This window comes from Exophiala dermatitidis, assembly GCF_000230625.1.
Source record: "Exophiala dermatitidis NIH/UT8656 unplaced genomic scaffold supercont1.4, whole genome shotgun sequence".
NCBI lineage: Eukaryota > Fungi > Ascomycota > Eurotiomycetes > Chaetothyriales > Herpotrichiellaceae > Exophiala > Exophiala dermatitidis.
In genome coordinates this window covers 2685342-2709968 of record NW_008751649.1, presented here as the reverse complement: position 1 = coordinate 2709968, position 24627 = coordinate 2685342, and the positions used below count along the sequence as shown (strand labels likewise).

Genomic DNA, 24627 nt, shown 5'->3' with positions numbered 1-24627 from the left:
GTCCCAGTCCCAGTCCCAGTCCCAGTCCCAGTCCCAGTCCCGGTCCCAGTCCCAGTCCCAGTCCCAGTCCCAGTCCCAGTTCTCCAGTGAATCAATCACCCACTACTCACAGGCGGAATGATGCCCACCTCATCACCCGGAGAAATCACCATATCCAACCCGACACCCGAACCTTCTTGATCTTTTCCGTCTTCTCGTCGATCTCTCCCATCATCCCTCCCACCGACCAATCTCGAATCCCTCTGCACATCCAAATCCGCCAAATCCAGTGAATCCACATACTCCAGATTAAACGTGACCGCCGAACTTTTCAGCACTTTCTCCGTGAATCCAGGGAACCTGGTCTCGAGACCACGAAACACAGACCGCAAGGTCGTCGGCGCCGGAAGGACCATTGTCTCGACGTTGTTGGCGTATGTGGATGCCGAGGCGAAGAGGAGGAGTGTGAATGTGCCTGTAGCTGTAGCTGTAGCTGTTGAAGATCCCGTCGTCCTTGGTTCCAGTCCTCCGCCAGCATCCACACCTCTTCCACGGCTCCGAGTTGGACTTGTTTCCTGTTCCATATTGGAACTCGTTCCGTTCCGTTCCGTTCCTTCTTCTGTTTGTTTGTTTGTTTGTTTGTTTTTCTTTTTTTCTTTCAATTCCGTTTCGGTATCAACAAAGTCTGCACAACACCACCGGTCTCGGTCTCGGTGTCTGTCTCTTTCTGTCGCAGTACTTCTGGCTCCCAAGACAGTCACACAGTCTTTTGCCGATTTTGAACCGTACCAATTTCAGTTGATGTAATTCCCTTCCTTTGATGGTGCGGCACCACTGCCACTTCTTCCTGCCCCCCAATTCAACAAGGGCGTTTTTGTGCCCCTGGCCCTTCAAGGCATTGAATTTATCACCAACTGAAAAACCCCCCACCCACAAAAAGAGAAAAGGAAAAGAAAAAGGATTCCAAGTCACCATTCAACAACTTGAAAGTATCGGCAGCGGCATCATCCACAGACAGACAGACTGAACTGATGGAAAGTAATCAGGTTTTCTTTCGCAACCACAACAGTCCCCAAGCCGAGTTCATCCGGATCCTCTGATCCGAATATCCTGTGTCCAGTGCCCAGTAACCAGTGCTCCGTGTCAACATGGACGTCGGATCTTCGAGCCCTCTTCGAGTTTTGTTTTCGTCTTATCCCGTCAAGTCTCGAGTGCTGGCTTCTCGCCTGCTACCGGCTATGGCCTTGAATAACTGCGAGAGCGGCAGATGAGAGACTCTGAGCGGCCCTCAAGATTGTTCGTTGGTCGCCTCTGACAACTTTGCACGACACTACGTGCACGGCCGTTGATGAACGCCAACACGGAATATCAATTATCCGAAGACGGGACGGCACATGCAGTCGGTCATCTCAGCTTCCACTGCATGGGATTATATTTCCGGCACCATCTACAAATGACATCACCGTACCTCGGTTTATGACATGCAATCCTTTGCAGAGTGCAGAGTAGCTCAGTCACTTTGATTTTGTCTTCACATTGTTATGGCAAAAGAGGAAAATTATGGCTATGTGCACGAGTGCCGTGCCATGCGATGTGCATACACACAATAGGGATCCGTCCCTTTTTCGATATGCAGAGTAGTATACCTAATGTAGGTAGTTCAACCCTTCCACGATACTCAAGCATAAGGGTTTTGGGATATCAAATCATCTTCTCTTCATCTGAACCGACCCTTCACCAATAGCACCGTATGTTCTGGCCAGACACTCGGCTCTTTAATGCTCAAGCAGTCTCAGACTTCCTTGAACCACGACGTTCTCCAAAATCGAACCAGGTGGGATATCAATTGTGCTGTTTTCGGTCGCGACAATGATGACAGTACCTAAAACCACAGTTAGCAGACGGATTCGACCCGTGCGACCAGACTCCAACTTACCCTTCAAAACAATACCACGACCAAAGTTGACGTCGCCAGTGACAGTCAAGTGATCCAATTCGACAATGTTGGGAATGCTGCTGATGCGCTTCTGGAACTGAGCCACCTTCTTGAAATCACTACCGAGTTTGATCAACGGAGCAGGACCGAATCGGTTGGGATCCATGATCAGTTGACCATGGCTCAGAGTGTAGAGGTTGGATTTCACAAGCATCAGGTCAGAGCAAGTCTTGACGGGCAAGAATCGTCGACGCGGAACATTGACACCATGAGAGTTCTTGAAATGCTTGATGGCGGCACCGACGGCAGTCTCGAGTTGAATGATGCTGATGTCGGCCTCGCCCTTCTTGTCGGCGGGAATGGTCTTCTCGTTGGGAATGATTTCCATCTCCAGCTCATTGTTCTCGACCACGCGCTTGATGGCATGGAGGTTCATCCAGATGTTGTTGGTGTTGAAGTACTTGAACTTCTTGATCGACTTGAACTCATTGACATATTGCTTGGGAACTTGGGCAATTTCCAACAGTCTGACTTTGCCTTCGTAGTCGATGATGGTACCACCCTTGACATCAGCCTTGGTCTTGTCGGTCAACTCCATGATGTACTCAGCCTTGCTCTCAACCATGTGTTGCAGGATGCGGAGATCGACGACGGCGCCCAGGTTGTCGGCATTGGACAAGAAGATGATTTCAATGCCGCGGTCAAGCAGCTGGTCAAGAATGCCACTGTTGTACATGGACTCGAACACGTCTCCGTGACCAGGGGGGTACCAGTCGGACGTTTGAGAGTCGTAGGACTTTGGAACGGGCAACAGAGAATCCTTGTAGACACGCGGGTAGCGGGATTGGTTGAAGGTCAGGATGTCGATGTTGTGACCCTCGTACTTCTTGATGATGGACGCGGTGTCTTCATCAGTGTTGAAACTGTTCATCAAGACAAATGGGACATTGACATCATAGGTGCGGTTGAGGTACTCGATCTGGCGGACAGACAGGTCCAAGAATGACATGCCGTCTCGAACCTCAATGACAGACTTGGGACCGACGCAACCCATCGACGTACCCAGGCCACCGTTGAGCTTAACCACGGCAAGCTTGTTCAAGAACTCGACAGCATCGCCGTTGGGCAAATCATCGTAGTTGACGACTTGATCTGGGTTGGGAGGGTTAATCTTTGCCCAGTCAATGGTATTTCCCTTTGCTCGGTCGTTGAGATATCTTCTGAACAGTGCAAAGAAGTTGTCCATCTCCGCCTCAAATCTCTTCTTTTCCGCAGGATCCTTCACCGTGTCCGCAAGGGCGTTGAGGGCGTTTCGCATCTGACTGGCCGCGACATTGGTAGAGGTGTTCTCGAAGGCCTGCATCGTGGGAGACTTTGTTAGCTGATGATGTTGATGCTGCGGAGGAGGATGAAGATAATTGGCGTTGCTCTTGTGCAGGTCCAAAGGTGGAGGAGGTTGAAGGAGAGGCATTGTGTGCGTGTTGTGAGGAAGAAGAGGGAAGAACAAAGCAGCGGCAGTGAATAAAAGGAGTTTGTCCACCGCATCCAAGGGCAGCTGGCTCTGGGTGAGAGGACGGTCGAAATGAGTGACTTGGGCGATTTAAGAGGCAACTGCCCAGCTTCAGCGATATCTGTGAGACACTCGCATGACCTGGGAGCGGGTGCTGGCCAGATCGTGGTCGCAGGGGCCCGTGCGGTGGGAAGCAACGACGTATTATTTCAATATTGCGAGTCGAGAGCGCTGAATTGGGAAGCAGCACGTCGGTCGTCGCACTTCGTCACTTACCACATGAGATTGTGTCTTGCCATGGTGTCTCTTCTCAGAAGGCGCGCCGTTGCTACCGTTGCCAGAGGCGGCTGAAGGACGAAGGTGGGAAGGAATGGCTTTGGACGCCATGGTTTTGGTTTCAGACAGTGGAAATTGAGGTTAGGGACTGTACAAAGGCGGAACGGAACGACTCGGAGGGACCACTCTCAGCTAGGGACCGGTGGTGAACCTGACCGGACAGCGACAGTGAGGATGAGGCAGAGATATTCCACCGACTGCAGCAGAGAAGGTGGAGGATGAATGTTGAAGAGTGAATAGCAAGGATAGAGGTGGGAGAAAAAGATTGGAGGAGTTCAAGTGGAAGAGAGGGATGATGAAATGGCGGGTAGAAGAACAGAGATGCGCACAGCACCACTATTAGTAGCTGGGTACTACTACAGCATCATTGTTATGGTTTTAGTGCTACTACTACTGACAGCTCAAGCTGGACTGGAGGCGGGCCAAAAATGCGGAGCGATTCAGTTCAGTGGGCGATGGCGGTGGGATGTGCGTGTTAGAGCTTCTTTCCCACCGTAAACTACCACTACAACTGTACAACGTACACGGTGAACACCACCTGCAAGCTTCTGGCGGTCCGAGGAGAGGAGCCGACAGCGACGATTCTAACCATTTTATTGTATCATCGGTGTGATGCTCGGTAGCTCTCGATCAGCCACTTCGATTTTGAAGTGTGCCAGTGGTTGACGGTGGAAATGCATTCACCGATGAACCAGCTCTGCCACTGCTGTTGCCCCTGCTACTGCTAGTAGGACCTTCGGTGCTGCTCCTGGTCGAGTCCTGCATGTGCATCTGCCTGTCCCTGTCGCTTTTTCTTCTGTTCTGTTACTGTTACACTGCAGTCCACTGGCAGTGGCACTGGCAGTTCAAGGTGCAGTGGACAGCGACGACGTCAGATCGGCGCAGTGGAAATCCGTGGCATGAGGCGTCATTGGCGGGCGGAAGTCACTGCCCTCAAACCTGTGATGTCGTTTCTGCGCAGCTCCAGCCCCTTCCGGCGAATGACATGGACCCCGGTGGACACGCCTCGACTGGAACCTGGGAACACAAATGAGCGGTCGACGATACAGTTGAGAGAGCCGCAGGCAGTTCAACTTGATGGTACACAGTACAAGCAAATAAAAAATCAACTTGAAGTGCCCTAGAGTAACATTGTAGCAAATAAAAAATCAACTTGAAGTGCCCTAGAGTAACATCTGCAAGATATTCCAATGTGGCTTTCAGCAATTAAATATCTCTCTCCTTCTGTCAACGCCCCCTGGTCAGTGCCAGTGTGATATTGAAGTGTGGTGGATCAATAAACCGGTGTGACTTTCGTGTTCGATCTGGTGAGACAGCGTTCTGGAACCTGCTCTCCCACCGCTGCTCCCACTAATTTAATTAGTGCCAAACCGCCCCCATCATCGTGCTAAATTCATTGCCCGCCCACAGCATCGCACCATCTGGCTGAGAAGGTCGGAACCAAACCGCCACCATCACAAATTTAAATTATACAACATTGTACAGTTGTATAGCACTCTCAAAGACACAAAAGGTCCAGCACTGCCTTGCTACCCCGGACAGGTTCGATGCCTTTGTCAGTCTTCATGGAGGCACTGTAGGCGCACCTTTGGGATACCACGGATACTATACCCCATACCGGGTTTCGTTGACTCAGTATCAGGCGGTGTAATAATATCCATTACTAGTAGCATCAGCCAACCCTTCATTCCCCAACCAGCTCGAAGGATATGTCTTGGTATCACTGCAGCCAACAGCATAAACTTGAGCTTGAACAACGTCTCAAGGCACAAGGCGACGAGCCTTGCACCGGTCTCCTCTGCCCCAGGATTCAATGCCCATGATGAAAGATAGCCACCCTCCCCTTCAAGTTTTAGATAGTATGCTTTCCTGATCAAGCATCATGTCTACCACTCACATCCCTCCGTCCAAAGAAACTTCGTCGTCCCTCTCGCCTTGAATCTGGACTATCTCGCCCACTGCTGGAGGGCTTGAGGCCGTCGGTTGCTCCGACGTCGTTCGGTGTAAAGCTGCTTCGAATCGTGACCAATCCAGACCCAGCCTTGACAGTCTGTTCGGAACCGCCTCCCTGATCAGACACGAAGAAGAAGCCTTCGCCCAGATCTCGAGAGCGGAAAGTGTCCTGATCCTTGACCACAATCTGGAATTGTGTGTCTGCCGAGCACGCAACCTTGAAATTCTCATGGCTGGTATCGTACTCAACAACTCCCGTGCTCGACTTGATGGCTTTGGTCTTGTACAACTCCTTCGCTCCTTTAGAGCCCAGCATCTTGACGTGAACCCGGACATCCGCTCCAGGAGGATATCCACTAGCTGAGACAATAATGAAACTTGCCGTACCCGTCTCTCCCCCTCGCGGGGTGCTCGTTGCCGTCGAGTGACTGCTCTTGGTGCGGTTATGCATGAAGCTTGAAGGCGTCGCGGGAGATGCGGTCCCATCCACCAAGGCAGGAGCTTTGGCCGGCGTCGAAGTTGTTGGCGTCAAGGTCCCATCATCTGTCGCCACGGCTCCATCAACACTAGACGGCGCTTCTTCCTTGCTTCCTCGGCCGGTCAGGCCGCGCTTGATGAAAGATGCTCCTTTCACCACTCCGCCGCCCACTTTGCCAACCCCTTTGACGGGCGCGCCAATCACCTTGCCAGCTGGCGCAAAGGTCCCGGAGAAGGTTGAGGTTCCCTGTCGGGACCGGACAATGTAATCGGGCTTGAACAACAATCTAAGTCGGAGAACCCCTGACTTCCCATCTAGAGTGTAGCGTAGTTCCTGAGGTTGGAAAGGTTCGAGGACCTGCAGATTGATCTGCGCCGAGCCCAGGTGATCAGCCTTGTCGCCAAAGTCCCAGTCATACACGTCAACCTTGAAATCGGCGGCCGTTCTCGAAGGCACTGCCACTTCAAAAAATTCATTCCAAGCCGGGTGGAGAGTCTTCTTCTGGGTTTTGGTCTTGTACACTTCCTTGCCGTTAAGTCTGAATCGGCAATATGGATCACTGTATCCGTTCCGGTCCGCGGATGGCAGATCAGCCGCGTCCAACACGTCCACTCGCAAGGTACCCATGTTATTGATGCTCTCGCTTGGATCGAGCTGCATCTTGACAGGCAAATACTTCAGGATAACGACGACCTTGTTTACTGCCCCATTGTTGCTTCGCAGTGTGAGCTCAGTGGGCTTATACAGACATTGCTGGAGGGTGGTGAGGGTTGGACCGGTCAGCTTGGCAACGATATTATCCTCGTCCTGCTTTCCAGTCTTGTCTGCTTTCTCTGTGAGCCGTAGAGTAATTCGAGACATTTCGATTTCGCGGACCATGGCATCGCCAGTTTCGCCAAAATGATGGTCTCGTTGTCGAATCTTGGACGAGCTGTAAGCGGGAAATGCATGGTCATCCATCAGCACCTCGAGGTGAACGTCTGTGGTAGAGAAGTGCCCTTCAACAAGATTGAAAACCAGGAGTCCGGATTCTGCGACAAAGTTAGCACAGTGCGGCAAATCTCACGACATCGACCTACCATATTTACTGAGATCCTCTGCTGTTATCCTGATCTTTGGCGCTTGTTTCGCTGGAGCAGAAACAACTGAACTGTTGATAGAGGGGGCTCCGTTGGCTTGACCGCCCAGCCTGCCAACTGTATCGAGGCTCTTCCGGAGGTCGGTGCTGTCCCGAGGTATATCGACAGAGCCTTTGACGTCAACTGACGACTTCTTGCTATGGGAAGGTTGGGAAGGTGTCCCAGGCGGACTTCCAGGACCATCGATTGCGGCCTGAGCTTTACGCTCTTCCTCTTCTTCCTCGGGGTCGATCACATTGTAGGTCGGGTAGAAGGCAACGGTGTACTCAACGGTGCCCTTTGATTCACCAACTCCCCCAAGCCGTAATCCCTCAGAAAGAGGTGTCTTTTCGTCATTAACTTCGTACCCACCTTCATCGCTCTCTCTGATGTAGTCCGAGGCCGGAAACTGTACCAGGCCCAAAGAACGGTCCTTTCCGAGCTTCTCCTCGTCCATGACCTCCAGGATGAGCCTTTCAGATGGCGAGTGGACGGGAACATAGATGACTTCGTCCCACTGGGGGTTTAACTCGTTCTGGAATGTGACTGTGCGGCCTTTTGGGATTCCTGATAGCAGCACTCTGGCGTACGGATCTGATTTGCCCAGAGTCTCGAAGTTTCGGAGGTTGTGGGCGCTCTTGACGTGAATACGCATCACGCCGATGGGAGTGATGTAGCCTCCGGATCCGGTAACGCCCTTCAGCTCAACCGGCTTCCATTCAACCATTAATTTGACCTTGCCAGTCTTGGCTCCGTGCAAGTTGAACCACTCCTGGCCTTTGTCCACGAGTTTCAGTAGATCATCCAGCTTGATCTGGTAACTGCCTATGATTGGATCAGTGGCGAGTCCTCGACTATCCTTGATCACCAATCCGATCCTCGCCTTCTTCCGGTCAGTGATAAGCACGGATTTTGTGTTATCAGAAAACACGGGGTTGTTAGTGTGCTTGAGCTTGTTGGTTATGTGGACTTCCTTGCCATTCAACAATAGCACGGCATAAGGATCTAGAGCTCCAACCATACTCTTGCTGGGGTCGAGGTCCTTGGCTTGCTCGACAGTGATACGAGCGATGCCAGTGTTGGATTCGGGAGGTGGCAAGATTTCGCCAGTCGGGAGTTTCTCAGATTCCAAGACAGGGAAGAAACGGACATCTGCTTGAATCACACCTCGAGGTTTGCCATTGGCCAGGACGCTGAGAGACAGACCTTCATGCTCAGAAGCGGTCTCAAGTTGGTCCAGGGCAAATGTTGCCGTGCCGAGATGTTTGTCCTTGCGAACATCATTGTAATCATATACCTGTAGGGTAAGCGCGTCTGTGTAGTTGGTAATGATAATGTAAAGTGTTTCGTTCCATCGCGGATTGTGGTCGCCGTGAATCGTTTTAGTTCGTGCCAGCTCCTTTGCACTATTCAGTGAAACAACGACATATGGATCTGGCGTACCGGAGAACTTGTCGGGGTTCTTGAGCCCATGAGCGTTGTAGATTGTAACAGCCACGACGCCGATTGCCAGGTCGATTGGGTTACCAGACAACAGCTTGGCGACCTCGATGGGAAAGACATTTGGAGCGTACATGATAGGTGCAAGGTTTCCGTGGATCTGTTCTTTAATAAAGCTTTCGAGTCCGGGGATGAAGTTGATGTCGAATCCAAATGTCTCCCCTCCGATAGGCTTGCAAACGTAGTCAATCTCCGGCCGTTCCAGGAAAGAGATATCGACTCGTTCGATATGAGGAAACGGGATTTGCAGCTTCATCCGTACCCGCATCAGCCCCGAGAATTCAAAGTCTTCGACGATGACCTTCATGGCCTTGCTAACCACACCTTTGCCAATGCGGATTTCCAGGACTACCTTTGGGTTGATCTTGTTTTTGAGCTGCCGGACCGTCATATCCATTGTATCGGTGGGCGTAAAGCTAAACTTCCAGTCCATCATGACAATGTCGTCTTCAGATTTCGGATAGGTCTTGACGTGGTCCAGGCGGGGAGGCTTGGTGCCTAGAATGAACGTCTCGAGCCTCATGCTGTCTAGGAACGCGGGGGTCGACGTGCTGAGAACCTGGTCGACCGACTGGACGATAGCCTTTGCAAGTTGTGGAGCGTAGATGGGCCAAAATTTGACCAGAAAACTATTCATCCATTCCAAACTTTCGGTGTCGGTCTCGAGACGGGCCTTTGCGAGCTCACGGGTGATGTCGTCTCTGAAGTTGCGTCTCACACGTCTGATTGAGGTCCGATAGTACGTTCCGCAGGTGGCCATGATGATGAAGACCCATCCTAAGCCACCACCAAAGACCGCAACCAGCCATGATGCCAGACAAGCAAAAATTATGACCGCGGCATTGTGGTACCAATCTGTAAGTATTAGCTCCTGTTGTGCTTGACACCTTGACCGAGTGATACCTACCGCCATAGAACTTCTCATCCAGCTTTCCTTCCAGTAGAGTCTGATGGTCAAGTAGGTTTCCACCATCTCGGTCTTCTTCCGTTTCACCACTGCCGAATCGCGGTGCCCATCCGACTTTCGTCCAGTCCTCTTCTTCTTCCGGCGGTGCACCATTAGGCCCTTTGGCGGTGTCTCCATCTGCTTTGGACGCCTCCGCTACAGCCAACGGTTCCGGGGGCGGAAGGTCATATTCCGGGTTACCATCGTCCTGGCTGAGTCAATTCAAGTCCACGAACCAGCCGGTAGAAGGCTATCTCACCAAATCTGTCGCGATTCCGATACCCTTGGGAGCACGGTGTGTATCATTGGCACTCTGTATGCATTATTAGCACTCTAGATATATGCTTGCGGAAAGCTAAGTGTCTCACTGCTCTGGCTTGCGCGGCCTTCTCCTCAGGCGAGGCATCCGGGTTGAAATGGAACGCTGTCGAGCCCGCCTTCTGGCTCTCTGCTATGAGCACTCGCTCCGCATCGTCGGCAGAAACATTATTGCTGGGATCCTGTGCTGCCTCAATGGCGCCCTGAGCCTTGAGCTCGTTCTGGTACCCGTGGCTCATCGTGGGTATCCGGGGAGGGATCAGCGGCGGCTCACCAAGCCTGCTCCGGGACGCTGTGGTTCGCTGCAGGCATGAGAAGAGGGAACCAGACAACAAGAGACGAAGCGTGCAGTTGGAGAGCACTCCAGTACTATAGCCCCTGCTTCAACTGCGCCTCTTCTGGAGCAGGACGAAGGAAGAGTGGAATTAATTGATCTGTGAAGTAGTAGCGACACTGCACTCTGGCGCAGGCTGGCCGGGTGGGCTGGCAATAATAAGTTGCGGGTAGGAAATAAGTGATGATCGGTGAAATCGCAGGTGCGGAGAGCTTGATTGACGCCTGCAGATTTCCTGGAACTGGAGCACTTCCAAGTTGCTCACCACCGTAACTGGTACTACGAGAACTACTGTCACCACTGGCACATCGTAGCACTGCCAGCGACACGGTGCTAAGCTGACTCTGGTTTTGGTGCGGAAGCAAGCCAGCTGAGTACCACAATGGCGGCGAGTAACACGGTTTCTATTCGCCGACTCTATCTGAAGATCGGTTCTCGCTTGACGCCGGGCAGCTAAAAACCACGCGTCCACAGCACCATGGCGCCGTCTTTACGTTAGTTATGATTTCCGCCTGGCCCCTCCCGTCCGATTCTTCCTCGGGCCTGAAGAGCGCGCGCTACTATTACGGGATGAGAGCAGAGGGTGGATTACACGGGAGAGAAGTCAAAGACCCATGTTGACAGCTCCCAGAGTCAAAAAGCGAGCCAGAGGAGAGCTTTCACAGATCAATGGCACTTGGACGACCCTTTTTTCCTAGGTCTGCGGTGATACTGTACCAGCCACGCTTCCGGTTTACTGGCTGTGTCACTTATGTACCTACCTAGGTAGGCACGAAGCTCCCATACCAAGTGATGGTGTACCCAGGAGTTGGACGATCATGCCCGACAGCTGGCAAGCTCCAGGCTCGAGCGACTACCTAGGTAGGTTCAGCTGAAAGCTGCACGCTGACGAACCCCGAGGCCTTATTATTACTCGAAACTCCTTCTCCGGAGTGGACGTCTGCCAGTGCGGTAGAACCACAAGAGCTTCAGAGCCAATCAAACTGCTCTCCGTTCGGTGTATCCCAGATATCAACCGAGCTTGGACCGGGATCGCCGGAATTGGGGAAACTCCGCCTGTCAGCTGGATCCTCCTGATGTGGTGGATATGGGACCAACCGGCGCGGATTTGAGTTCCTACTACAGCGTTGTACACTTCGTAAACAACGAGTAGTACTATGGGTGCACCGTTCGTGAAGAGTTCTTAAGCTTCGAGAACAGGCACAGGCGCGGTGAAATAGCGATAGGCAATATATCATTCAAGTCGAAGAATGCTCAGACATGCCTTATTTTAATACTCGCACAAATAGCAGAATAGGAGCTACTTCCTACCACCTTTCTTCTTCAAGCGCACCTTTTCGATGACCTCCGGCTTCTCTCTGCACGTGGGACAATACCAATCCTCATCCTCATCAGGCACCTTCTTCATGTTCAAGCAGCCAGTATGGAACCACTGGTAGGGACAGTCGTCATTCTCACAAGCCACCATTTCTCCGTAGCTGCGTTGGTTGCAGATACAGTAGCGCTTGTCATCTTCGCCTTCTTCGTCATCCATGTCTTCATCTTCGCCCATGTCGGCATCGCCCTCATCAACAGGTTGCTTCTTGTGACCCCGCCTTCCTCTGGACTGCGAGGCATCTGTCTCCGAAGCATCTGCAGAGGACAGAACGGAATCTGCGTCTTCCGAAGCGGTCGTTCCTCCCCGTCCTCCGCGTACAGATGGCGATAGGCCTTTTTTCCGTCCGGTTGACACCCTCGCCTTTGTCGAGCCCTTTTGTTTGAGCTTGTTGACTTGTTGATGTGACACAACTTTCTTCGAGAGGCCGGATTTCCTGGTGGGAGCCACAGCTTGTTGAGCTCCTGTGGTTCGAGGAATACTACCAGCACGACTGCTTGTGCCAGTGGGAGTGCCAGCTTTCGGTGTACCGGGGCCCAGGGATGATTGGCGCAGGCTCGAAGGCTGAGCTGGTAGAGTTGTGCCCGCGAGCGGGTTTCCAAGTTTACGTCGCTTGGTATCAGCGCCTAATGAGTGTTCACGTTCTCGGCCCCGTTGCTGTTGTACTGCTGAGGCGGGGGTGGCAGGGGCAGAGCTTCGTTGAGTGGGAGCAGTAGCTGTTGCCAGTTGTGGGAGTTGCCTGGTTTGTCCCGGTTGTGGAGTGGCGGCAGCTTGTGCGTTCGCTCGGTGGGCGTTCGCGTTGAGGGCACTAACAGAGGCATTTTGTAGGGGAAGATTTGATGTCGAATCGATAAGGGATTTTTGCGACTCAGCCTTGCGGTTGAACACGCTGGGAAGCGGGGGCCCGTCAAGCAGCTGACCATCGTTCTGCAACTCCTTGATTTTCAAGTCTAACCGCTTGACCTGTCGTTCAAGCAGCATACAAGCTCTCTCGCTCAAGGTTACCTTCTGATTCTGAAGGTCGATACAGAGATCGTAGTTCTTCTTTATCAGATCTGTGTACTCGTTTTCCTTGGGGTGCGGGGCGAGAACGCCATTCATTTTGATATGCTTTTGCAGATTATTGTCTTTCTGAGTAATGACCGACTGATATTTCTGCAGGTCTTTATCTTTGGCCTGGATTTCTTCCATCATGTGATTGATCTCGGCCGGCAGATTGGCAGCATCATGAATGAACTGCTCGAGAACCGATGCACAATCCTCGTTTGATGCCATGATGAGCGCGACGGGGCGGAAGATGGTCGCGTCGCGCTCCCAGTCTTGTGCAACTTACGTATCCCAAATCAAGTCAAGCTGCACATAAAGATCTGGCCCGACGGCAGATACAAGGCCTTTGCACGGGTGGGAGGTATATGTGACCTGGAAGATATCAACGGTGTTATCAGCTAAGGCGCTTCTCGCCACCAAGCATGTAGCGAAAGTGAAGTGAGGGGCAGCGGAGCTATGGAGTTGTTGAGTGACTGCCTGGAGTGAAGGCGGCGAAATAATTGAATTAGAAATCCCCGATGGCGAAATGGTGACTGCCGTTCGGAGACTGAAGTTGAAGTCCAAGTTAGACCTCAACGTTGAAGCCAACTTCAACTTGAACGTCGAGATTATCGCTAGGCCGGCCGAACGCTAAGCCCGTGTAGGAAAGGTGGCGCCAATTCTACGCCACGTCGAATCTGGCCAGCCACATCGCTGTTTTTACCACGTTCAAAGCCTTGCGCCTCGCCTCCTGGGGTTCCAACGGCGCTTCCTTCATGTACTGTACAGTTTTGATATTCTTGTTTCACGATCGTCATTGCGCTTCTAGACCCTAGATCTCTTTCTCTCACCGTTGGACAACGACCTTGGGGCTCTTACGCTTCCGTCTTGATCTTGATCTCACTCGCAGATTTATTGAGACGTATCCAACCCATGGTCGCATCATGGTATCGGCGCGCGATTACATGTTACTGAAGAACAGGCATCTACCAATCTCGTCAATCTCCAAAACCATAACAGCATGGCGCGCGCCACTTCAGTCGTGCAAGAATATTCATCTGGACAAGATGCCGGGGCGGCGCCGACTTTGACGCTGTCGGAGAAAATCCAGCGGGAAATCGAAGAGAATGGCATCGCCCGGCCCAAAGGGTACACGGTATCATGGCACCACAACCCAGCAGTAGAGAACCACCACTTTGGCCAGACGCACCCGATGAAACCGTGGCGACTCACGCTGACCAAATCGCTGGTTCTGTCGTACGGCATGCACACGGCGATGGACACATATATCTCACGAGCAGCGACACGCGACGAAATCGCGGAATTCCATAAGGAGGAATACGTCGAGTTTCTCAACGTCGCGACGCCGCAGAACATCTATGAAATGTACCCGGAGCTCGCGACCGGGCCGCAGGGGTACACGTCGTCGATTTTCGGAGTGGGCGAGGACTGTCCGATTTTCGACGGGCTGTATGCCTTCTGCACCAACTACGCGGGCGCCTCGATCGACGCGGCGCGCAAGCTGGTCAACCAGCAATCCGACATTGCGATCAACTGGAGCGGCGGGCTGCATCACGCGAAAAAGGCCGAGGCCTCGGGCTTCTGCTACGTCAACGACATTGTGCTGGCCATCCTACAGCTGCTGCGCTACCACCCGCGCGTGCTGTACATTGATATTGACGTCCACCACGGCGACGGGGTGGAGCAAGCATTCTGGTCCACGGACCGAGTCATGTGCGTTTCGTTTCACAAATACGACAAGGAAGTCTTTTTCCCCGGCACGGGTCCCTTGGATTCCACGGGTCCCCTACACCCGGACAACCCGGGCAAGAACTATACGATCAATGTGCCGCTGAACGATGGCATCGACGACGACGGCTATGCTTACTTGTTCCAGAACGTCATCGAGCCCACGATCAAAATCTACAAGCCCACCGCGATTGTGCTGCAATGCGGCGCCGATAGTCTCGGCCACGACCGTCTGGGCTGTTTCAACCTCAACATCCGCGGCCATGGAAGGTGCGTCGATTTTGTCAAAAGTTTCCGTATCCCCATGCTCGTCGTCGGCGGCGGCGGGTATACCCCGCGTAACGTCGCTCGTGCTTGGGCACACGAGACCTCTATTTGTATCGGCGCAGACAAGAACCTCAACCCCGCTCTGCCTGAACACTTGCCGTATCGCGAGGCTTTTCGCCGCGAAGGCTTGACCCTGTTCCCCAACCTGGGCGGTTGGAGGAAGGAAAATATGAATTCTAGAGCTGACATTGAACGCATCATTCGTCATGTCCGCGAGCAGCTGAGCTATATCCGTGGAGCCCCGTCCGTTCAAATGCGCTATATCCCGCCTGATATCCAGGGCTGGAGGGAGGAAGTTGAGGAGGAATTGAAGGCTCATCGCATGGACAAGGAAGAAGTCAAAGAGGAAAAAGATGGTGCCGGTGGCCTGTTGGCCAAGGCGAGTCGGAGAAGGGAGTTGGAGCGGAATGGTTTCACGGGCGGTAACGCCAGGGCCGGCGATATCGTGTCTTAACTTAAAGAGCACTTTATCCCCGTGACAGACAGAGGGGCGTGTCATTTTTTACGAGTTTACTTTCAGTGGGACGGCGTACGGAATGTATGGTATGCACAGGATGAGGACATTTGTATGGACGGGGCGGCAGACAATGCAATGTCCGATAACGGACGCTACTTTCAACAGCGGGTACATAATGCTGAAGATATTGAAAGCAAACTTAGCTTGATGTCTCTGTTCGAGTTTTGCTAGCATCTCTGCAAAGCTAGCAGTAACCTATCTCAATCCTCCAGTCTATGGCAGCCTGGGAATTTAATACAGCTGTCGCCAACTGCTTGTTTGGGTTTTAAACTCGCTCTCGACAGGCTATCTCCTGCCGCAGCCCGTATTATTTTGATACGATCCATGCGCAGCTCTTTGGCTGCTGGTCAACTGCAAATGCTGTCGGGTATCCTTTTGAAGAAAACAAGAGCGTCGTATCCCCATCTGTGAGGAATTTCTGAGCGCGAACGAAAACTTGATGCAACGCCATGGCTATGCTGCTGAGACGAAAACATGAGCGACGAGCTGGTAGCCATGCAAAATCATAATACATTGAAGGGGCTCCAATCGTGGGAACTTCTGATCAGTCCCGGCATTTGATGGGAGCCAAGGTCCTAGGACGGGTCCAGGTCAATGTCGACCTTGGGTGCGGATTTGCCATTGACCATATGATCATTATCCCCCTGATGTTGGCTTTTGGCAGGCTGCATTTTAACGCCCGCTTCCTTATCTGCCTGTGCAATCTTGATATACCATTGATCGAAGTATCTGCACGTAACAACATTGACTGGGCCGCCGTCTCCGCAGATTTCGAAGGCCGGACAGCGCATACACGGCACTTCGCTTGATCCGCCTCGGCCAATATCTTCCAGTTCCTGCTGTCGATATGCAGCTTTTCGAGTGCTCTCGTGGTTGCTCATTTTGCGCTTTTCAAGCTGATGCCGCTCAAGAAGGTCGTTGGGGGTTTTGAAGCATCGGTACATTGTGATAGTGTTATTGACGGGGTCATCCGCGATTTCGTCGTCGGCCGGAGTACGGTGCATCTTGAACAAGCGATCGTCGTACACCATGACCTCCAGCAACTGTTGAATTGCAGTCTGAGGCAGGATGGTGGGTGTAACGTTGATCTTGAGAATGTGGGTGGTGATATCTCTCAATGTGGGATATCCTCTGTGACCGGCCTCGAATGGCCGATAGACCTTTGGGGCAGGCTGTTTGTGAGCCTTGCTCTTGTGCTGTCCATCGTTGGTTTTGATGGCTTTGCCTCTATCATCGCCACTAGTATCCAATCCTGCTGCAGCAGCCTTGCGCTTTTGACCTGGAGAAGGCGGGTCCTCCTCTTCGTCTTCCTCTTCGACGACCGACCAGCTTTGCGTGGAAACATAATGCTCGATGACTTTCGAAATGGTATCAACTAAACCAATGTCAAGACGACCATCGGAGAACCAGGCTCCTCCACTTGCTTCCTCGGATGGCTCCAATCCAGACAGGATGTACATCTTTCTCCCAGGGTTCTTGACATGCTTCATAGGCTTGATCAGACCTTTGGTTTCCAGACTCTTGTAGACCCTGTCCAGCACTCTGCCATGGAGTGAGGAGCGGAACTTGATGGTTTTGGTCCATACTCCGGCCGTTCCAGCGGCATCGACGATGAATAACACTATTTTTTCATCTCGAGTAAGGCCCGTGTAACTGTAGACATTTAAAAGTCAGGACTGAGCAGACAGATTCAGAGTGGTTGGTGTCTTATTACTTTTTGGCTTTTTCTTGGTCCACCAGCTCCCAGCCAATGGTGCCACCAGTTCTGTCGTGAAGTCTGAAGAGGGCATTGTCGACCAGGTGCGTGACCGCAGACAGGAGCATTGAGAGATCGCCATTGGGGATGATGCCCGCGGACAGAAGCTCATCTTGACCAAAGACATGTCCGACTTCGTAGTTCTTGCAACACCAAGCATACAGGGCTTCGGCAAGGCGATTTCGCCCTTTCGACGACGGCCCCGGCGCGGGGGATGCAGAAGCGACCTTTGGAGGTGCCATTTTGTTTAGATTGTGATGTGGAATGTTTATCAGATGCTACCGATCAGGATGTCGGGGGCAGAACATGATGGTTCAGCAGAAAAGTGCTGAGACCGAGAGAGACTGATGGCAGAGAGATCGATCGTCACCGTCGCATAGTCGCAGAATAATGATTCTGTAGGGGATCAGCAGTGAGTCTTCAGTGCCTGTGATCAAAAATAATAAATGCGCTGCACTCGCCGCCCAAAATTTTGGCGCGACTTTAGTAGGCGGAGGACATTGGTGGGGGCCGAATGACCGCAGTTTGGCTTCCACGACAAGGCCTCCAAGTGTGTTGCGCAGCGCAAACCAGTATTACTTCTATGACTATCGTGATCCGGAAATAGCCTTCTCAAGAATGTCTGCAACTTGAACGGTTATACACACCGCATGTTCCGAGTCCCTGTTGTTGCAGCACGGATATTGCAGGTTCCACTATTGGTTGGCTGCCGGGTTGTATGGCAGCCTTGCCGGGACGCGACACAGCCTCGTCTGCTGAGTCAGCAGCTCTGCGCTTTTGCATGTGATGGCTCTATGCTCAACCGGTGACCAGCGGGGACACGGGCAGATGTTGCTGAGGGTCCGTGCGCCGAATTTTCTAGACAGTGCTTCGGCGGCCCGCAGTCACGATACTCAAGGCTGAACTAGTAAACCGGGATGAATGACATGGAACAGCACAGTACATAGCCGTCGTAGCAGCCTTTCCCGCGAATTGCTTGTGTACAACAACATTAAATTGGCTTCCACTATTGCACTGCATCCATAGCTTGTTTTCCGAGCATAGCTGTATTGACTTTTCTGTCCTTTGACCTTCCTAAACATAAGCTCTACTAACGCAGAACCTACAATGGCCGACGCCCTCAAGGCTGAAGGCAACAAGGCTTTCGCAGCCAAGGACTTCCAGACTGCTCTGTAAGTGACCTCTCCGTTGACGAGTTGAATCCGCGGACATCAACTAATACTCCATCAGCGAGAAGTTTTCCCAAGCAATTGAACTAGACCCTAACAACCACGTCCTCTATTCCAATCGATCCGGCGCATACGCTTCCCTGAAAGACTACCAAAAGGCCCTCGAGGATGCTGAGAAGACGACACAGATCAAGCCCGACTGGGCAAAAGGCTGGGGACGTAAAGGAGCGGCTCAGCATGGCCTGGGTGATCTGGTCGGCGCCAAAGACTCGTTCGAGGAGGCCTTGAAGCTCGACCCATCCAATGCCCAGGCCAAGTCAGGTCTGGAAGCCGTGAACAGAGCGATTGAGGCAGAAGCCCGCGCGGATGGTGCTGACATGGGTCTGGGCAACATGTTCAACGACCCCCAACTCATCCAGAAGCTTGCCGCCAATCCCAAGACTGCTCCGTACCTCGCAGATCCACAGTTCATGGCCAAACTGCAACAGCTAGCCAAGAATCCCTCGGATATGGGCCAGGCTCTTGGAGACCCAAGATTCTTGCAGGTGATGGGTGTGCTACTAGGAGTGGACATGCAGATGGGCATGCCGCCGGAGGCGGCTGCATCTGGAGCAGACCAGCCGAAAGAGGCGGAGGAGGATGTGCCCATGACCGACGCACGCCCTGAATCAAAGGAGGAGAAGAAGGAGCCCGAGCAAAAACAGCCGGAGCCCGAGCCTGAACCGGAACCGGAAGACGAAGAGGCGATCGCAAAGAAGAAGGCCAAAGAGGAGGCCGAGAAGGAGAAGAAGATTGGCAACGACTTCTACAAGACGCGACAGTTTGACGAGGCCATTGAGCACTACAGCAAGGCATGGGAGCTGCACAAGGACATCACATACCTGACCAACCTCGGAGCCGCCAAATTCGAGAAGGGCGACTACCAAGGCTGCATTGAGGCGTGCCGCCAGGCCATCGAAGAGGGCCGACAGATCCTGGCCGACTTCAAGATCATCGCCAAAGCATTTGGACGCATTGGCTCGGCGTACGAAAAGCTCGGCGACCTGCCCCAGGCCATCGACAACTACCAGCGATCGCTAACGGAGCACCGCACGCCAGAGATTCTGTCCAAGCTCCGCGCCGCCGAAAAGGCCCAGATCAAGGCGGAACGAGACGCGTACGTCAATCCCGAAAAAGCAGAAGAGGCCCGTCTTCTTGGAGCCGAGCGGTTCAAGAACGCCGACTGGCCCGGTGCCGTCGAGGCCTATACGGAGCTTACGAAGCGCGCCCCCGACGACCCTCGTGGCTACAGCAACCGTGCCGCGGCCCTGATCAAGCTTCTCGAGTTCCCCAACGCCATCCAGGACTGCGACGAGGCCATCAAGCGCGACCCCAAGTTCATCAAGGCGTACCTGCGTAAAGCCCAGGCTCTGTTCGGCATGAAGGAGTACAACAAGTGTCTGGACGTCCTCGAGGAGGCCATTGAGCACGACGAAGGTGGGAAGAACGCCCGCGAGATTGAGCAGCAGCAGCAAAAGGCCCTCGAGGCCATGTACGCCGCACGCGCCGGCGAAACTGAGGAACAGACTGCTGCAAGAATCCAAAAGGATCCCGAAATCAGTAAGTTCACACCCCAGCTCCTCCCTGTCTGCGTTACAGCTCAGCTCGAACCCCATTGTTGTTGTTGTTGTTTTGTAACTCCTTACTAACCTTTTCTCCCTACAGTGCAAATCCTTTCCGACCCGGTCATGCAATCCATCCTCCAGCAGGCCAAGAACGACCCCGCCGCGCTCAACGAGCATATGAAGAACTCGGGCATCCGGAGCAAGATCCAGAAACTCATCGCCGCCGGCGTCATCCGCCTTGGCCGGTAGAGCAGAGAGGAGCTTTCCATAGGTCTGGGCTCGCCTCCGCTCGCCAAAAGTCTGCTCAATGTTGTTGACTGAATTTCAATCCCGAGAGAGAAAGAATCATCTAATAAACCTTGATCCTCCTGCGTCTCTGCAAAGGTTACTTCCCTTTCCTTCCTTTTTCTGATCTGAGCGTGTTGCCGCAACGATGCGTCTACCATAATCTGGTCATTTGTAGTTCGAAACAAAGGTGACTTATTAATCAATCGCCTGGTCGAGCCGATGAAACCATGCATGCATGTACTTGTCCTACTGATTGATCCTAAGACACGAGACGACGCCAATCTTCGTGCAGATACACACCACGATATAAAATCCTAGTGATTCCGCTTCGCTTTACGTCCTGAGTAAATGCCCCTATTAAACGACTTGCTTCCAAAGCAAAAAATTCAAACCCTAGGACTGAAAATGGTTCCTTGCGTATATGCATTCATCCCACGTGGTGTTGTGCCGCCGCGTGTATAAATGAACAACTTTGCCTCAACCTGCTCCCCAGCCCTCAGGCCCGTGCCGACGCCATCAAAGGTCCTCAGTAGTACTGCAACCTTGCACGGCGCCGGTTGTGCATAGTCCCATATCGAGGAATTGACAGTACCGTTACCGTCCAAATTGGCTATGCTTTTTGATTCCGCTCCATTCACCTTGGAGACTGGAGTCGAAACCAAAAAGCCCAGCAGGTCTGCTCGACCCTGTACAACGTGGAGGGTCGTCCCGAGGTATTATTTGCTAAAGGCGATCATTGGCCAACGTGCACTCGTTTTCGTCGATCATGTCAATTCCTTCCCACCGGATTAGGCTGCAGCAGGCTGGCCAGCAACGTTGGCACCAGGGTCACGACGAGCCTGGACGACCAACAAGCCGGCATTTGACTGTCTCTCATGCATTGCCTTGACGAGAGTTGTGGCCAATGGACCCAAGACACCACGGAATTCGTCGTCGCGACTTCCTCCTCCAACAGCAGCAGCCTTACCGGCCCCCGAGCTGGACGGGATCCTGTCCAAGGCATGGGAATAAGTCCGACGACCGACCATGACAATAGTCTCGGCGGCACTGGGTTGCGCAATGGCCTCGAGCACGGCCCTGACACTTAATCCAAACACACTCTGATGGCCGGCTGGTTCCAGATCGGTAAAGGAAACTCGAGGCTGTACAGCGTCAGGGATACGAGTTCGAAGAAGTTGGAATTCCTGGTCAGTATGCCTTCTGGCTCCGTGAAGACCTGCCTCTGCGTCTTTGGGCGACTCATCATCAATCATCTCGTCGTAGTCATCATTATCTAGAGCTGTCCGCGCATCGAGGATTTGCAAGTCGACCAGGTCGTTCTTGGCGAATTGTAGACCAAGACGCACGGCGAACAAGTCGTCATTGCTACCCTGGTATACCACAATAAGTCGGTATCTGCCACTGTCCGGAAGCTTGAACTGCACAGTCGAGTTGATGTGCTCGACTGTGCTCTTGCCAGTCATGGTCCGGCTGAGTTGGAGTGGTGATTGACGCTCCTGCAGAGGTGACTCTGCTCGCGCGGCACCCGGTCCGCCGAGGATGCTGTGGTCGATGAACACGGCCACATGACACGTTCGCCGCCCTCTCTTGAACACCTCAGCCACCATTGATCCAAACTCTCTGTTCGCGAGGGGATCTTCCAATTTGTCATCGAAGATGCTGGCATATTCCGACATGGAGCCGGTCTCGGACCACGGGATGACGACCAGATCGGACCTTAGGTCTTGTGCACGAGTCAAAAGCGTGCTGGAGAACGAGTGTTCCGGCACGACTGCAATTTGGCCTGCGACAGCGATATCTTTGGACCGGCCAAATGAACCGAAGGCGTTGATGACGGGATCGCGACTGGCAAAGTCCTCAATCTCGGCGACACGCATCACGCTAGACCCTCGCTCCGTCAGCTCCATGAGGCGCATGGCATGGACTTGAAGAGGCCGTCGAAGCGTGAGCACCGAGCTCAAGGCCTGCCTGTTTGCCATGACCTCCCTTTCCCTCGACTGGGCCTCGTTGGCGGCTGCCGCTGGTTGGGAAAGACTAGTAACTTCCTCTGGCTTGTGCGCGAAAAGCGACACCATGGTGAATAAACTGGGCAGGCCGTCCAAGCGGAGATAGACGAGCACTCTTTTCGCAACATTGGCCTCAACCAGCATGTCCGCATCGCTGTTTTCGTCCGCCTCGCCACTGTGAGGGAGAGGGTTCCCGTCCCAGTCGATCTTGCCCTGCTTCCAAAGCTCCAGTTTCTGTTGATACCATGGTGGATACAGCCAGGTTGTCAACGGTGTAGTAGCAAAGGTAGTAATGAGTGCCATGACGACGAAAATGGTGAATGTCCGCGTCGTCAAAATCTTGGCTTGTAATCCAATGTTTAACACGATCAACTCAACTAGTCCTTTGCACGACATCAGGCAGCCAATCGTCAACGATTCTCGCCAGACAAGGCCGTTCAACCTCGATGCTATGGTTCCACCAGCGATTTTGCCGAAGAAGGCGACCGCGCAGACTCCCACCACGTATGCCCAGGTGATTCCTGTATCCAGAAGGCCCAAGTTTGTGCTGAGACCCGATAGCGCAAAATACAGGGGGAGGAACAGGACGCTGACAAGATCTTCAATTTTCTCTGTAAGTTTGACCGCAAAGCCACCTTCGTGTGGTGCCATGAGGCCAATCATGAAGGCTCCAAAAATCGGATGGATGCCAATGATCCCGGTGAAGAACGCGGAGGCCAGGACGAGCAGTACCGTCAGGGCAACAACGGATTGGGTAGGCCCGTTGGCAAGACTTCCCGATTTTCGAATGATGTATATAAAACAAGGCCTAACTGCAAAGACCAAAAAGAGGGTGTATCCGAAAGCAACGAGCAGGATCCACAACGCAGTGAGGCCAGCACCGGAGTTGACGAGAGCAACGCACAGTGCAAGTAAGATCCAGCCGGTGACGTCGTTACCAACACCGGCTGAAAGTACGATGACACCAACAGGAGTGCCCAGCAATTTTAGGGACGTTAAAATACGACAGAGAACCGGGAATGCCTATGTTGATCAGAGAAATAAGGCAGGATGAAGGTGTGGTTAATTCACTCACCGTGATTGCCATGGCCACGCCGATGAAAAGCACATAGATACCGAAACTGATGGGAGCCATGTCTGCTTCCTCTCGAAACTCATGGTACAGGCCATAGGCGATTGCGGCGCCCAGTCCGAAAGGTAGAGCCATGCCAGCAGCTCCAACGCTCAATGCAACGCGCCAATTCCTCAGAAGGAAGCGCAGGTCTACCTCCAGTCCAACCAGAAACAAAAACAAAACCAATCCGATATTGGCAGCAAGGGAGAATGCAGGCATCGAGGCTGTAGGAAAGATATGCTTCGTGAATCCTGGGATCCTGCCCATGATGGAGGGTCCTAGTATGATGCCAGTGATGACTTCTGCAATAACTCGCGGCTGTCGGAGATACGCCAAAGGGAAGTGAATGATTCGAGTGAGGATGATGACAATGCTTGCTTGGATGATGAATAGAATTATGGGATTTTTGGTATCATAATGAGTTGGGTTAACATGCTCGAAGATGCCCCCTTGAGGAGTTGCCCGGATGGTGCCGGTGCTGGAGGCTGCTGTTGCGCTGACTGTCTTTGTGAGGAGCTCCGTCACGGTTGCGGTCGCCATTGCAGCAACCGACCAAGAACGAGATTCTGACAAGTTCGTGAAGAATGGTCCAGGGGAAATAAAGGAACGAGAGATAAGGCCTCCGTGGGAGTGGACAGTTTCTGGAGAGAATATTGAGTCGTATAGGGTGCCACTGTGCTGTTGGGAAGGCTCCCACCGGCTCGCGTTTGGTCCCGCCGCTGAAGTTGACACAGCCTGTTCACAGCACAGCCAACAGCGGGAGGTCAGATATTATTCTCTGTACACAGCGGTGAGCACAAGAAGGCCATGTGGTCAGCTCAGAAGACAATCATAGCGACCACATGAGCCGTTTTATGGTTCGAATGTGATGCCTTGGCTGAATCTAGTAGGTGCCAGCGGTCGAGCTCGGGATCCGGCCAGTTGAGGTATGAGACGGTCCCTGCGAAGGGTTGCCTGTGGTTGCAAAGGCATTGGAGGACGCCCGAATTCTTAGCCTGACTGGCATCAGCCCAGAACGCCAACCTCGTATTTATTGGGAGAGTCTGCCGGGCTAGGATCTTTCATGACCAATGTTCTTGGGCCTTGGGGGTGGAGCGTGCCCCAGCATTCCTTGGAGCGGATGACTGTGGACACCGCCCGTAGACAAGGACATTATTGTACAGACTCGCAACAACCATACATGCAAAGGCCGACGACAGTTCCATCCTTCGAGGCCTATCCCACGCAGGTGCTGCTGCCCAAAGCCAGTGATGGACCTATTATGCTGTGGCGGTCGTGTATATTTCAC

At 52.9% G+C, this 24627-nt stretch overlaps 8 protein-coding genes across 8 annotated transcripts; 2 read left to right on the top strand and 6 right to left on the bottom strand.

The window, feature by feature from the left end:
• Window positions 1-95: 95 nt before the first annotated feature.
• On the bottom strand, window positions 96-563 carry HMPREF1120_05289 (uncharacterized protein; the record flags this gene model as incomplete). Its single annotated transcript, XM_009159456.1, has 1 exon — window positions 96-563. One exon carries the CDS (start codon window positions 561-563, stop codon window positions 96-98), a length of 468 nt encoding a protein of 155 aa, XP_009157704.1.
• Window positions 564-1754: 1191 nt separating this feature from the next.
• On the bottom strand, window positions 1755-3812 carry HMPREF1120_05288 (UTP-glucose-1-phosphate uridylyltransferase; the record flags this gene model as incomplete). Its single annotated transcript, XM_009159455.1, has 3 exons — window positions 1755-1861; window positions 1916-3272; window positions 3702-3812. 3 exons carry the CDS (start codon window positions 3810-3812, stop codon window positions 1755-1757), a joined length of 1575 nt encoding a protein of 524 aa, XP_009157703.1.
• Window positions 3813-4312: 500 nt separating this feature from the next.
• HMPREF1120_05287 (DNA-directed RNA polymerase II subunit J) lies at window positions 4313-10847 on the bottom strand. The gene is made up of 5 exons (XM_009159454.1): window positions 10125-10847; window positions 10016-10069; window positions 9718-9964; window positions 7272-9665; window positions 4313-7223 (listed from the first exon to the last, which is right to left on the bottom strand). The coding sequence occupies exons 1-5, from the start codon at window positions 10311-10313 to the stop codon at window positions 5635-5637; spliced, it is 4473 nt and encodes a 1490-aa protein (XP_009157702.1). The 5' UTR covers window positions 10314-10847; the 3' UTR covers window positions 4313-5634.
• A 778-nt stretch (window positions 10848-11625) lies between these two features.
• On the bottom strand, window positions 11626-13399 carry HMPREF1120_05286 (uncharacterized protein). The gene has a single exon (XM_009159453.1). The coding sequence runs from the start codon at window positions 13056-13058 to the stop codon at window positions 11709-11711; it is 1350 nt and encodes a 449-aa protein (XP_009157701.1). The 5' UTR covers window positions 13059-13399; the 3' UTR covers window positions 11626-11708.
• Window positions 13400-13555: 156 nt separating this feature from the next.
• Window positions 13556-16142, top strand: HMPREF1120_05285 (histone deacetylase HOS2). The gene has a single exon (XM_009159452.1). The coding sequence runs from the start codon at window positions 13831-13833 to the stop codon at window positions 15337-15339; it is 1509 nt and encodes a 502-aa protein (XP_009157700.1). The 5' UTR covers window positions 13556-13830; the 3' UTR covers window positions 15340-16142.
• On the bottom strand, window positions 15434-17818 carry HMPREF1120_05284 (DNA-directed RNA polymerase III subunit C34). Its single transcript, XM_009159451.1, has 2 exons — window positions 17117-17818; window positions 15434-17055 (listed from the first exon to the last, which is right to left on the bottom strand). The coding sequence occupies exons 1-2, from the start codon at window positions 17398-17400 to the stop codon at window positions 15978-15980; spliced, it is 1362 nt and encodes a 453-aa protein (XP_009157699.1). The 5' UTR covers window positions 17401-17818; the 3' UTR covers window positions 15434-15977.
• A 214-nt stretch (window positions 17819-18032) lies between these two features.
• HMPREF1120_05283 (stress-induced-phosphoprotein 1) lies at window positions 18033-20550 on the top strand. Its single transcript, XM_009159450.1, has 3 exons — window positions 18033-18330; window positions 18389-19926; window positions 20032-20550. The coding sequence occupies exons 1-3, from the start codon at window positions 18266-18268 to the stop codon at window positions 20178-20180; spliced, it is 1752 nt and encodes a 583-aa protein (XP_009157698.1). The 5' UTR covers window positions 18033-18265; the 3' UTR covers window positions 20181-20550.
• HMPREF1120_05282 (uncharacterized protein) lies at window positions 19971-24597 on the bottom strand. Its single transcript, XM_009159449.1, has 2 exons — window positions 23301-24597; window positions 19971-23248 (listed from the first exon to the last, which is right to left on the bottom strand). The coding sequence occupies exons 1-2, from the start codon at window positions 23877-23879 to the stop codon at window positions 21008-21010; spliced, it is 2820 nt and encodes a 939-aa protein (XP_009157697.1). The 5' UTR covers window positions 23880-24597; the 3' UTR covers window positions 19971-21007.
• Window positions 24598-24627: the final 30 nt, after the last annotated feature.

Bases quoted from the DNA above. Each gene is read 5' to 3' on its own strand.
- HMPREF1120_05283 (XM_009159450.1), top strand. From the start codon at position 18,266: ATGGCCGACGCCCTCAAGGCTGAAGGCAACAAGGCTTTCGCAGCCAAG. The intron at 18,331-18,388 runs GTAAGTGACCTC...ATACTCCATCAG, and splicing joins AAGGACTTCCAGACTGCTCT to CGAGAAGTTTTCCCAAGCAA. The intron at 19,927-20,031 runs GTAAGTTCACAC...TTCTCCCTACAG, and splicing joins CCAAAAGGATCCCGAAATCA to TGCAAATCCTTTCCGACCCG.
- HMPREF1120_05284 (XM_009159451.1), bottom strand. From the start codon at position 17,400: ATGGCACCTCCAAAGGTCGCTTCTGCATCCCCCGCGCCGGGGCCGTCG. The intron at 17,056-17,116 runs GTAATAAGACAC...AAATGTCTACAG, and splicing joins GACCAAGAAAAAGCCAAAAA to TTACACGGGCCTTACTCGAG.
- HMPREF1120_05287 (XM_009159454.1), bottom strand. From the start codon at position 10,313: ATGAGCCACGGGTACCAGAACGAGCTCAAGGCTCAGGGCGCCATTGAG. The intron at 10,070-10,124 runs GTGAGACACTTA...TAATGCATACAG, and splicing joins AGGCCGCGCAAGCCAGAGCA to AGTGCCAATGATACACACCG. The intron at 9,965-10,015 runs GTGAGATAGCCT...TGACTCAGCCAG, and splicing joins TCGGAATCGCGACAGATTTG to GACGATGGTAACCCGGAATA.
- HMPREF1120_05285 (XM_009159452.1), top strand. From the start codon at position 13,831: ATGGCGCGCGCCACTTCAGTCGTGCAAGAATATTCATCTGGACAAGAT.
- HMPREF1120_05282 (XM_009159449.1), bottom strand. From the start codon at position 23,879: ATGGCGACCGCAACCGTGACGGAGCTCCTCACAAAGACAGTCAGCGCA. The intron at 23,249-23,300 runs GTGAGTGAATTA...TGATCAACATAG, and splicing joins GCGTGGCCATGGCAATCACG to GCATTCCCGGTTCTCTGTCG.
- HMPREF1120_05286 (XM_009159453.1), bottom strand. From the start codon at position 13,058: ATGGCATCAAACGAGGATTGTGCATCGGTTCTCGAGCAGTTCATTCAT.